Raw genomic sequence first — 13247 nt, 5'->3', positions numbered from 1 at the left:
CATCCTATATCATGGAGAACACTTTCCCAAATAGGCCTTTATAAGACGTACTAGGAATGCTGCTTTCTGCGCTGACATCATGGCTGGTGGTTGGAGTTGGCTGATGTAACAGTGCCGTGTTCTGTGCAGTTCAGAGAAGTGTGCTGCTTGGTTGTCTGCAGTCTGTAGACCGCGATCTAACGTCCTATTCACCGTGAAAGTGGTGCTTTTTTCTCAGAGAGGGCCGCTACAGAAAATACGATACGGGCGACCTGCAGCAGCCTACCCCGGTTTCGTGTAAATATCGGCCTTCGTCATGTTCCATTCATAATGCACATTCACTAAACTCCTACTCAATCGTTCATGAGACTCATTACTTGCATGCATGCGCCCTGACTCCACTACGGCACGGTACAGTATAGATGCATTCTAGATTTACAACGACTTGAACGGAATAGAAAACCGTCCGGCCTCCTGCTATTGTTGCACCAACGACCTTCGCTCGCTATGGAGGGTTTTAATCATAACGAGCATATTGTACTGCACTAAAAACCTATCTCACGACGTTATTATATTCGTGTTTACACAATTTATTGCTCTACAATTATAAATTGAATTGTCTGATTGATAGTAGCCGATTCTATACTCTCAAAAGAGCGGTTGGGAAGTTTGACAGCGCATTTCTTTTGCTGCATGAATGGAATGTTCTCGCTCGACCAAAATAGAAAACTATCCTGTAACTTCTCTACTAAAGAGTGATGCAAAGTGAAAATATAGTCGTGATAGTAATATCCAAAATCAGTGAGACAGAACAATAAATATATAAAGAACTGTACCAAAGTAAATCGTTGATCGAAAAATAATTTCAAAAATCAAACTTAAAAGCCACCAGTATTTGACGTTTGAGATTCAAGTGTCATAATAATACTTCCTTATCTCTGGCTTTTTTCTCGCAAAATATTAACATTCAAGGATAATATTGTAGGCTTTTATATTGTGAACTCAATAATTTCCCATCAGCGATAAAAGGATATTTCATTGTTTTATAGGCTAGGGTTGGACCGAACTAGCAAATGCTTTCCCTGAACAAAAATTAATAAAAATCTGTATGAAGCCAGTTTGAAAGCTGTAAAGCTAACATTGGATTCATACACTTTTGAAGACATAATTTATAATGCTTTTCGTATTGTGTTGAGTTTTTCTATAATTTATGAGTTTCATGCTCCAGAATTCGTGCTCTAGCTCTATGCTTGTTTAGTCTAACCCCAGCCTTGAGACAAATCGTATCTCTTATTGAATTTAGTAATTCTAATTGAAATAACTGAAACATGCTCATGGCTAATTGCCATAAATTTAATATTCTCTGAATACCCATTTGAGTTCTCCTTTTGGCTACTAGTTCACCTTGGAAAACAAGTGTTAGAAAATAGCTCTTTTTCAGAATTTATGCAAAGATTACGTTCACCACAAATGAATACATAACTAAAAAATATCATTATCAATTTTTTTTCTTATTGCTCTCATTAGCAAGTGCCTCACCCAATGGAAATTGGAAAAATAAAATAAATCTTTCTTAACTGTATGCCTAGAATCGATTTCGAATATTTTCCAGTGATGAGCTTTTTTGTTTGAATTGACCAAAAAGTGGAGCATCATATATGGTGCTCCCAATTGTGTGAATTTTCGACTGATTCAGTTGGAACAAAAAAGAGTTTCAATTGGGTATAGGATGGATGACATGGAATGTACTATTGAATAACTCCAGTTCTGAAAGGATGCATAAGAGTTATTTCAAAACGCTATCAATTTCAAGAGCAATATAATTAATCTTTTTTTGATATAGCCTAATTTGATTCCAATATATTTGTTTGGAGACAACAAAGTTTCTTACTGAATTATAATATTGAAATTACTGAATTCTCAAGAGACTAGAGATATCTTATCTAAATTTGATTAGTAGGGTTTTATGGTTTTAGCTAATGTTCCTATTATCTTTTCAATTTGATTTCCACAAATTTAATTATTTAGTCTGATGCCCATTCTAGTTGGGGTGGATGTAGTAGTGAGAGGTCGATGGTAAATGGTGTAAAGGTGAAGTGTCATGTGTGTTCCAGCCACTAATCAGCGCTATGTACTGCAACTATTTTGCCATTCTCGCCAAACAACTGATGCATGCTGGGTGAGTTCCGTTACGGGAACGGCAAGGCAAGCAAGGTCGACTGCTGTCCCACCCTCAACATAATACTCTATAAAAACAATCACATCCTTATGTATATTCGCTATCATGTGCAGTTAAGTTACATGTATCCCGTAAGCAACTCTGGATACATAGGAACTGCAGTTGGTGGTATCGAATGAACTTTATATTCGATCACATAAAGTGATACCTGGGAAAGGTATCAACTTTTCTTCAGCACAAGATGACAGTGTTTAGTCAAAAATAGTCTAAACAATAGATCAATACCGTACATAGATTCTAATGGTGCATTTTCGTTTGTGCTTGAACTTCTGCAGTCGACGGCGACAAGCATTGTTGACATTCATACTGTCCAAATTTCAAGTGTGCTAAACCTTCCATTATTTGTTTTTATTATTCAAGAATGAAATCATTTCTAATAGTTATTGCCATTTAAAAGTATAAAAAAGTAGACTATAAACTCAACCTCACCCATTAAAACATGATATTTTAGGTCATTCAGACAAATTGAAATCTACCCAATCTGAGGACCTCACCCTGTCGTGGTCGACGCAGGACCTCCTAAATACCGGACCTGCGCCTGTGTGAAAATTTAGGTAAAATGGCACCGATATTTGGTGGGGTCTCAACTCAGCTGACACTGTTTTGTTGTCATCAGTTTTTAGTATTTAGTTGTAGTTAGGTGATGTTTGTTTACAAATGTCACGGGCTTTATAATATTTACGAGTTTTATAATTGATCAATTATCATTTTATAATTATTTAATATGCAGATCCAAATTAGAGAGATTCAAATTAGATTTTTTTAGTATTCAAAGTGTTTAGTAAGTGTTTAATAAATTCAAATTGTGAATAGTAAAATTTTAAGAATTCAAAATGTATAGTGAGTGTTCGAAGTGTATTCAGTGTTCAAAGTGTTTTAATCAACAATAATTTTATAATATTCAACCTTAGCCTAGATTAATTTTTGTTTATCATCCGTAACTCAAAATTTAACTTTATAACAACATGCTACAATGAGTAGGCCTATGAACAGTTTTAATTGAACATGTTTAGAAATTGTTGTGTTCCTGGGTGTATATCAAACTATATTATAGAAAAAACCCCTTAGTGACAATATTTACTTTTTCCAAGATAAGGAGCTGAGGAAAAAATGGACAAGGTGTAGAAAGATTTAGTATTTAGTATTTATTTAAATAAGTCCATAAAAGGGATCACTAAAGTGAAGCCCACTGGGACATGTCAAAAATGTAAAAAAAAACAACTGCCCAGAGGCAGAAATCAAATACGAAAATAGGCACTCACCACACTGCTCTCCAACATACAGAACTCACGGAGTGAGTACAGAGGGTGATCCGTCAGCAGGCTCCTCAGAGCCCCTCGAAACCGCACAGCAGGCAGATCCCTGGCCAACAGAGGCAGCCTATTATAGAGGCTGATAGACATATGAGCCAGACCAGTTTGAGTTCTGCTCAGCCTCTGGTAGGGTAAATCCAGCCTGAGTCTACCCCTAGTCTCATATGGGTGGAAGCTCTGTCGGGTCACGAGCAACCCCACGTTCGTATGTGTTCTGCAAAGGGTATGGAGAACATAGAGGGAGAAGACGGTGAGGATCCTCTCTTTGATAAAGAGTGGGCGACAGTGGGCTAATGTACCAGCCCCACAAATAATCCTCAGGGCCCTCTTCTGGAGACGAAGGACTTGGGCGACATCTGTGGCTCCACCCCAGAGGGGGAGGCCATATAAAATCATGCTCTGAAAAAGCCAAATAGCACATTTTAAGATAATGAGGTGGCACACTGTATTTGAGACCCCTCAGCAGGAAAACCACTCTGCTCACCTGGCGCAAACTGTCTCAATGTGCTCGCCCCATGAAAGCTTCCTGTCAAGGGTAAACCCTAACAGTTTGACAGGCGCAAAATTGTATTCATTCCCATCTCTGAGACTGAACACAATAGACTGAGTTTTGTCTTCATTGAGGAGGAAGCGATTGGCAGAGAACCAGTCCGATGCAAATGCTCCAGTCTCCACCATAGCTGCCCTCAGTCCTCCCATCTCATGACCAGCATTGAAGAAGGTGGTGTCGTCCGCATAACAGACAACACACCTGCCATCCACCTGAGCTATATCGCTAACTGAAATAAGAAACAACAGAGGCCCCAGGACAGAGCCCTGAGGCACTCCACAGTCAACACAATCCCTGATCTCAGAGAGAACTCCATTAGCCAGCACCGCCTGTCTGCGACCCCCCAGGTAGGCCTGAATCAGTTTGAGAGGAGACGGTCCCACACCATAATGCCTAAGCTTGTCCACGAGAATAGCATGATCCATTGTATCAAAGGCCTTGCTGAGATCACACAAGGTGAGCCCAGCAAGTCCACGTGCCTCAAAGCAATCAAATATTGTCACAAAGTAAAATTGTGACGGATGATATTGCTAAATAATTAATAATATTGGAGAAAGACGCTCGGCTATCAGCAATGCTAGCCGACCGCGGAGATAAGGGAGGTACCGATGGCGCACCATCTTCCGCGCATCAAGACGATTTCCACCGCCTCTGGCGGCGGCTCAACTCCATCCCCTCCACTTTGGGGGAGTATTTAAAGGCACAGCGGACCGTTGTCTGCCGTCCCTGACCTCCCATCACCCTAGGGCACAGCGGACCGTTGTCTGCCGTCCCTTCCTCCCCTTTCCCCAGGGCACAGCGGACCGTTGTCTGCCGTCCCGACCTCCCATCACCCTAGGGCACAGCGGACCGTTGTCTGCCGTCCCTATCCTCCCATTTCCCCAGGGCACAGTGGACCGTGTCTGCCGTCCCTGACCTTCCATTCCCCAGGGCACAGCGGACCGTTGTCTGCCGTCCCTGACCTCCCATCTCCCTAGGGCACAGCGACCGTTGTCTGCCGTCCCTGTCCTCCCATTTCCCCAGTGCACAGCGGACCGTTGTCTGCCGTCCCTGTCCTCCCTTTCCCCAGGGCACAGCGGACCGTTGTCTGCCGTCCCTATTCTTCCTTCTCCCCAGGGCACAGCGGACCGTTGTCTGCCGTCCCTATTCTTTCCATCCCCTCAGGGCACAGCGGACCGTTGTCTGCCGTCCCTATTCTTCCTTCTCCCCAGGCACAGCGGACCGTTGTCTGCCGTCCCTATTCTTCTATTCTTCCTTCTCCCCAGGCACAGCGGACCGTTGTCTGCCGTCCCTATTCTTCCTTTCCCCAGGGCACAGCGGACCGTTGTCTGCCGTCCCTATCCTTTCTGTCCTTCCTTTTCTTACTCCACTGGAGCGGAACTGAGGCTGTAAGGCCGATACAAAATTACATCAAAGTGTGTCATCAGAGAAGAGAGCGACCTTCACGCCGTCAGAAGCACCAAGAGGTGCTGTTCACGCCAGCTGAGGGACAAAGAAGAAGGAAGAGGAACTTCGACTTGCCTCCTTTCCCCGCCACATTACGACTGAGCGAAGTCATCCAGGAGCAACACCGGGTATCAATCACCCACCTCTGAAGCTACTCAGGGTGTACGTGATAGATTGGCGCCCAACGTGGGGCCCGAACCCACGACCCTGAGATTAAGAGTCTCATGCTCTACCGACTGAGCTAGCCGGGCGATGTAAATATGTACCTGTGGACCAGGTATAGATGAAGCTCATAGCGTCATACACCTCTAAAGGTGATGCCTGAGAGGTGTACACCTCTTAAGGTGATGCCTAGATGGCTCACGCCTTTAAAGGTGGTGCCATAGAGGGCTCCGACCCCCCCCCCCCCCTAAGTAGGAGTGGGGTGTCACAAAGTAAAATTGTGACGGATGATATTGCTAAATAATTAATAATATTGGAGAAAGACGCTCGGCTATCAGCAATGCTAGCCGACCGCGGAGATAAGGGAGGTACCAATGGCGCACCATCTTCCGCGCATCAAGACGATTTCCACCGCCTCTGGCGGCGGCTCAACTCCATCCCCTCCACTTTGGGGGAGTATTTAAAGGCCGGACGAGCCCCAGACCACAGCATTCAGCTCACAAACCTTCCTGCTCCTGGTACAGCGGCCCGTTGGCTGCCGTACGTCCCCGACCTCCTGCCCTGGTACAGCGGCCCTTGGTTGCCGTACGTCCCTAACCTCCCATCTCCCTAGGCACAGCGGACCGTTGTCTGCCGTCCCTGTCCTCCCATCTACCTAGGGCACAGCGGACCGTTGTCTGCCGTCCTGACCTCCCATCACCCTAGGGCACAGCGGACCGTTGTCTGCCGTCCCTGTCCTCCATTTCCCCAGGGCACAGCGGACCGTTGTCTGCGTCCCTGTCCTCCCATCTACCTAGGGCACAGCGGACCGTTTCTGCCGTCCCTGTCCTCCCATATACCTAGGGCACAGCGGACCGTGTCTGCCGTCCCTGTCCTCCCATCTCCCTAGGGCACAGCGGACCGTTGTCTGCCGCCGTCCCTATTCTTTCCATCCCCTCAGGGCACAGCGGACCGTTGTCTGCCGTCCTATTCTTCCTTCTCCCCAGGGCACAGCGGACCGTTGTCTGCCGTCCCTATTCTTCCTCCTCCCCAGGGCACAGCGGACTGTTGTCTGCCGTCCCTATTCTTCCTTTTCCCCAGGGCACAGCGGACCGTTGTCTGCCGTCCCTATCCTTTCTGTCCTTCCTTTTCCTACTCCACTGGAGCGGAACCGAGGCCGTAAGGCCGATACAAAATTACATCAAAGTGGTGTCATCAGAGAAGAGAGCGACCTTCACGCCGTCAGAAGCACCAGGAGGTGCTGTTCACGCCAGCTGAGGGACAAAGAAGAAAGAAGAGGAACTTCGACTTGCCTCCTTTCCCCGCCCACATTACGACTGAGCGAAGTCATCCAGGAGCAACACCTGGGTATCAATCACCCACCTCTGAAGCTACTCAGGGTGTACGTGATAATATCTTGGAAAGCAGGAAATCTACTGCATCGATGGTGGATCTATTTTTCCTGAAACCAAACTGGGTGGTCGCAAACAGGCTGCACTGGTCACAATAAGCAAGGAGTTGCTCAGCAATAAGAATTTCAAAAATCTTCGATATAATAGGCAGGATGGAGATAGGCCTATAGTTAGTAGGATCATGCCTATCACCCTTCTTAAAGACAGGCACTGTCTTGGAAATTTCAAGTTGAGAAGGAAATACACACTGCTGGAAACACAGATTAATACAAACAGTCAGGGGAGAAACAATAAGAGCTAATACATCCTTAATAGTAGCACTGGTCATACCATTAATGTCTTTACTAACCGAGTTGCTCAAACAGTTCACAACTCAAGTGACATCATCACAAGTAATACGGCGCCAGGTCAACAGCCGAAGAGCGGGGGGCCGAACCGAAGCCGAGAGCAGATCTGCCGCCACCACAGGGGAAGCTCGGATCCCCTCGCAGATACCGTGAATAGAGCTGGTCCACGCGTCGTGAAGATCATCCGCAGATACCGGAACAGCACCAGGAGCTGGTACACCCACAGCGGCCCTGATGATACCCCAGGCAGCTTTGCACCTATTGGGTGCCCGGTCAATCAGCTCAGAGTTGTAGCGCATCCTAGCCGCACGAGCAGCCCGCTGGTATGATCTCCTCAGTCCCATGTAGGTCCGTTTAGAGGACAGAAGTCGATCAGCCCAAACCGCTCATACGCCATAAGAACCAGGTCTCTCAGGTCAAGAAGGTCATCCATAATCACAGTGCACCACATTTACCAGGCCCTTCAGAGAGAAACGTTTTAGTGGAAAGCAGTTGTTGAAGCCAGTCAGGAGTCTATCAAAAAACGCCGTGAAATTGGGCTGTGCATCAGGATGATCCTCAGAAAGCTCCAGTCAATCAGAGTCAGATAATGCAGAAAACGCTCGCATCCACCCTGTGTGATGGTTGCACCCAAGTGAATCGATCATGCCCTGCAGTATAGAGGCAGGGTAGTGGAAGTTGGCAATTCCACATTGCAGCCGAGTGCCAGGTGGTCACTGAGGAGAGGATTCACAATTGAACAACTAATGTTATTGCCAAGTTCAGATTTGTAATCACATCATCGAGGCAAGCATCCAATCTAGTGGGCTGCCAGTTAGCCACATAGAGGTCCATAGATCTCAGTAGGTAACAAACTCCCTTGTCCTTGTTGAAGTCACTGCCAACAATTATGTTAAAACCTGGATTTAAGTTAGCTAGCTGAACAACAAGTCCCTAAAGTGAGTTGAAAAAATTTTGAAGGCAACCAGCTGGTGACCGATAGACTGTAATAGTGTATAACTTTGCATGCAACAGGGATACACATGCGAATTCATGCTCTTTTTCAACACAGTGCATAGAAATGTCAATGCATGCAAAGTGGGCAATCACAGATGTGTCTATAAAATAGCAACCCCACCACACTGGAACTCACTTCGACAGAAGTAGGCTACCAACTCATATCCAGCAATTTTAAAAAGTTTCAGATCATCCAAGCACATCCAATGCTCAGACAGACACAGCAATTTAAATCTCATGTTTGTGCTAAGAAACAATTCAAGTTCATTCACTTTACTTTTAATGCATTGCACATTATAAAAAGCATGTCAAAAAGCAGTTTATCACAAGGAAAATCATGCATGGAAACACAATCGTCAGAATGATTAGTCTTTCAGTTGAGTAGCCAGTTTTGGACTGCCTAAAAGAACATTAGATGATTGCTTATTTTTCCTGTTTGCAGGGATGTATTTTTTAACTAAAGTCCCCTCCGTCCAAAATTCAGCAGACAGCACACGATCAAAGAACTTATCGGCTACAGCCAACTTGAAAGAGGAATAGGAGTCATACCTGGAATTCAATTTTTGGCAGTTAAAATCCGTGCTGGCTATGCCAGACTGATTCAGATATGTGGTAACTTCAGACACCGTCTTTTCAGGCTGCAGCCTACATACAAAGATTGATCTACGCTTATCAACCGTTTTCAGAGGCAAAACACTGTGCCTAAGAAGATAAAAAAAGATAATTGAATAAAATTTAGAATTTAGAAATAGGCCGGCACATCTAGAAAATACCTGAGTCTATACCTAATTCATGCAGGTGAACGGGCTAGAGTCAAGAAAACTTCAATTAATCTTGCCATGCCTGATTTAATAGGTTTATCCTATAAAATAACACTACAATTTGAAATAATAGAAAAATACAAACAGCTTCAATAAACATTGGCAGCTAAAATCGAACAACAGAAACAACAATATCATGTTACTTTGTTGACATTCTTCATCTGATTCGGGGGCGCATTACTATCCCCGTTTAGATAGCAATACGTCACAAAACAAACAAGATCAGTCATAAAATAACCAATCAATTTCAACATGAAATTACTCAAGAAAGAAAAAACCCGTTGAACCCAAATTTCGTCGATAGTAATCCATATAACCCATTTCATAATAATTTTGAATCCCCACTTTTATTGACATTCTCGAATGAACCTTTGTTTCACTACACTGCACTTTCGTTGGTTTGTACGTTGCTTTATCGTCGGGGTTACAGTACCTTGTTTTTGGCGGTGAGCTTTTACCGGTTGAATTTGGCTTGACGGCGACGTCCTCTTACGTCCCTAGACCTGTCGTCTGAACGGGTGTCTTGAAGCGGTTTTACATAAAGTTGCGGAACCAAAGGGGTGGTAGTACAAGAAGTTGGTTTGGGGACACATGAACCGCTGTAAATAAATGTATTACAGCATTAATTTCTAACTCTTCCTACAATTCATCAAAAGCTAAAACAGGAGTTTATTCTGTTATTTAATTTAGATTTTATCTTGACGTTCTGATTTCATTCTCAAAATTTAACAGATTTAAAACAAATTTACTTGCCAGAGTGTCATTGAAATACAATGTAACCTTATGAAAACATCCGTAATAAATTAATATAATGCGTTTAGAAAATGAATACTTCATTAATTATGATGTTGACTTTATGATATTTTTCGTTGGATTGCGAAATCAAATACAATTTTTCATATAGTAGCTCGGCTAGTATTGTTGGAAACTTGTGCGCTAGCCAACATTATTTTATTTATTATTTATGAACTTTAGGACGCAATCCAAGTGTAAATAACGGGCATTCGCCCAAAACTGCTCAGAACCTTAATTAAAAATGAACATTCATTAACATTAATTTCCTGGAAAAGAAAAACTTTCTTCTTCGTCTATTAAGATTTCTATCATAAAAATTTACTAAATCATTCGAAAGCCTTAATGACATAAGAAAACAGAGTCTGAAAAATATAAATTATAAAATGTCATAAACTCAATATGAACATAATCTTAAAAATTTCATTCCAATTTAAGGCTATCTTCTGACTTTCAGCAATACTCTACGATAATATATCTCCAGGAACAATAACTCAAATGTAACGTAACTGAAAACTTTCTATACTTCTGTAGAAAAAAATTATAAGTATCTTCCATCACTAATAAAATCAAAAGGATTATTCTCAATCAATATTATTAACTTGAAAAATAACAGGCTTAATTAATTCAATACTCTTATGGAAGTTTCAATCAATAAAACTAAATTATATTAACCTTATTTTATGTACCTTAGCGGTTATTTGAAGAAACAATTATTCGTACATGATGAAGAAAACAATTAAACCTTTCAGGACATGGCACTACTAGTAAATTTAACATTAATAAAAAATAAAACTAGCTCCTACATTAACTAAAAATGATATAAAACTCATAAACTTGCCCAAAAAGGGCGAAACATAATGACTACATCTTTACTCTCGTAGTGCTCCTAGCAAAGTGTCCTCCGGAACGTAATCTGGTCTTGCGCGGCTGGGGAATCCCCACTACTGTATTTAGAAACAGGTCTCCTATTGGGCGAAGGAATCAATTTGACCAATCGTCGCGTGGCTTATAGAGCCTTTGGACCAAATAGTAACTGCAAAATCGGTAGTTGTTATAATTTCAATGCTTGCTGTTTTCCAACTTATCGCATTTTATGTCGCGACAAGAAGGCTAAGTTTTAGAGATAATTCCATAATCTACATTCCTCGACGACTCGGAGCCACAATTTTTAAATATCTATCATGGGAAACTCGAAGTCATGGCCGTTCATAATAGAGAGAGAAAATAATTTATTTCGCTAACTCACTTACAATAATGGCTCTAGTCTATTGCGTATTAAATTACTATTATAACTTGGGAAAAGGCCTGAATTAAAGAGAGTGCCCGGCACACTCCTTCCTTCCGGTGTGAAACACGCAAAAAGAAATCTAATCAGGATATGTTACCATAGAGGCATTCTGTATGATTTGGAGAGTCGAATTTCTGGATTGATAGTAGGATCCAATTTGAAGCGGGCCCTCTTCAAAAGAAATCTCTTAATCATTCCGAAATTCAGCAAAATGTATATCTAATTGAGATTTGTGGCAAGAGTCTTTAAAACTGTGGCAAGAGTCAGGACAAAACAATATGGCGTGTCCACCTTTAAGTAGACACTAAAGACGGACCGAGTATAATAATCTTGAATACTTCAATCACTTTATTGAGTCCCTGGTTATTTTCTTGGCAAACTCTAACAAGGGAAAACGTTAAAAGACATCATAGTTTTAATTGGTTCTATGTTACTCTGCTGTTGTAAAATATGAAGTACGTTTGATCATAATAGTAAAGGATGAAACTTTTTCACTCAGCTGAATGTATTGAAATCTAACTATCATTACTATAGAGTTGAGAGTGCAAATATTTTAAACAATAAAAGCAATTCAGTAGGCAATACTATTCTACATAGACTAAGATTCAAAGATAACAATGATTGGAACTGCATTATTAGATCAACGCGAGAGCTATATGATACAAGCACGATTTTGCATTCACAATCATGAGAAAAACACTTTTCATTATAATATTCTAGTAGGAAACCTCTACAACAGAACGCTAGTCAAAACAAAACTATGATATCGGGTGCCAGGCTATTATTATCGTAACTCAAAGTACGTGACATTTTCTCTAAACACTGGAAGCATAGGCTACTATACACTATTACTGATTTACAAGTGCACTGACATTTCCAACCTTACTGGAGCTTCACAAATATTTCTCAACAATAAACTTCATATCCAACTAGTTTCAATACTCTACTAGATCTCAAAATATCTCAACTTATTCACATGGAAAACTCTCTCACTCTTCCTTCTCCGTTTTCCTTTGAACTAGACTTTACTGGCCAAAGTAAGATCTCTACTATACTGTTAATTACTTAATTTAATTTTCCCAACAAAAATTCTATTTCCTTTTTGACACGAATTTTCCTACATATTTCTACCTTATTCCCATTTAAATTTTTAATCAACCTTTCAACTCTCAACTACAGAATAATTTAAACTCATGCTTAACTCAAGAGATTTTCCTTTTCATTTCAAATTGAACTAGAAGAATTTCACTGTTATTTTATTTTAATTTAACCGTTCATTAGTGTTCCAATATTTATTTCTACTTTCACTGATAACCATTTTAGCATTACCTAGGTACTCGAAAAAGTTTCTCTGTTATTTATTGTATACCTTAACTAATCACTTTAAATATTCATTGTCAAAACTTTCAATTTCTAAGCAACTTTAAACTCAATAATACCCCTTTTTTTTACCAATTATTACTTGTGTCTTTGCGGCTGACTTTCCTATCAAACATTAACGAACCTTTTGACTGGGCTTCCCTAAACTGCATTACGCTGATTGTTTTCCTTACAATCACTACGAAGACTCACTAAATATTCTAGATTTCGGTTTACGTTATTCTACTGACGAGCCCCATAACTCTCGAATGAACCAGACCGTTTACTAGATACAAAAAAAAAATCTCAGCTCACACCATCTTCGGTGCCTTTCGCTAAAATTATACAATTCCACCGTACAAATTTGCAAGGTTAGTCACAGCTAAATTCCTTGATTTGTTACATGGACAACTTTCGGGCAGTGCTCCGTTCTCTCTGGACACGGACCTACACTCGCGCCGGTTACCTAATTCAACAACAACACACATAGGCAGGACATCCCCGTGTCATCCTCTAAATCTTGAGTCTCAACTAAACAAAAAAAATTCCCACAGCCTACAG

The 13247-nt window shown here is 41.7% G+C and overlaps 1 protein-coding gene and 1 non-coding gene across 2 annotated transcripts in view; one reads left to right on the top strand and one right to left on the bottom strand.

Moving 5' to 3' along the window:
* The window catches only part of LOC111062584 (craniofacial development protein 2-like), a 38203-nt gene extending 36041 nt beyond the window's left edge, over positions 1-2162 (top strand). Inside the window, exon 3 of the mRNA XM_039434794.1 lies at positions 2094-2162. Coding sequence (XP_039290728.1) covers positions 2094-2162 — 69 coding nt within the window. The remainder of the gene's footprint in view (positions 1-2093) is intronic.
* A 3543-nt stretch (positions 2163-5705) lies between these two features.
* Trnak-cuu lies at positions 5706-5778 on the bottom strand. Its single transcript has one exon. It is a non-coding gene; the product is annotated as a tRNA-Lys (tRNA).
* Between the last annotated feature and the right edge of the window lie 7469 nt (positions 5779-13247).

Source organism: Nilaparvata lugens, chromosome 1, assembly GCF_014356525.2.
Source record: "Nilaparvata lugens isolate BPH chromosome 1, ASM1435652v1, whole genome shotgun sequence".
In the NCBI taxonomy this organism is placed as follows: Eukaryota; Metazoa; Arthropoda; class Insecta; order Hemiptera; family Delphacidae; genus Nilaparvata; species Nilaparvata lugens.
This window is presented reverse-complemented; position numbering and strand designations above follow the sequence as displayed.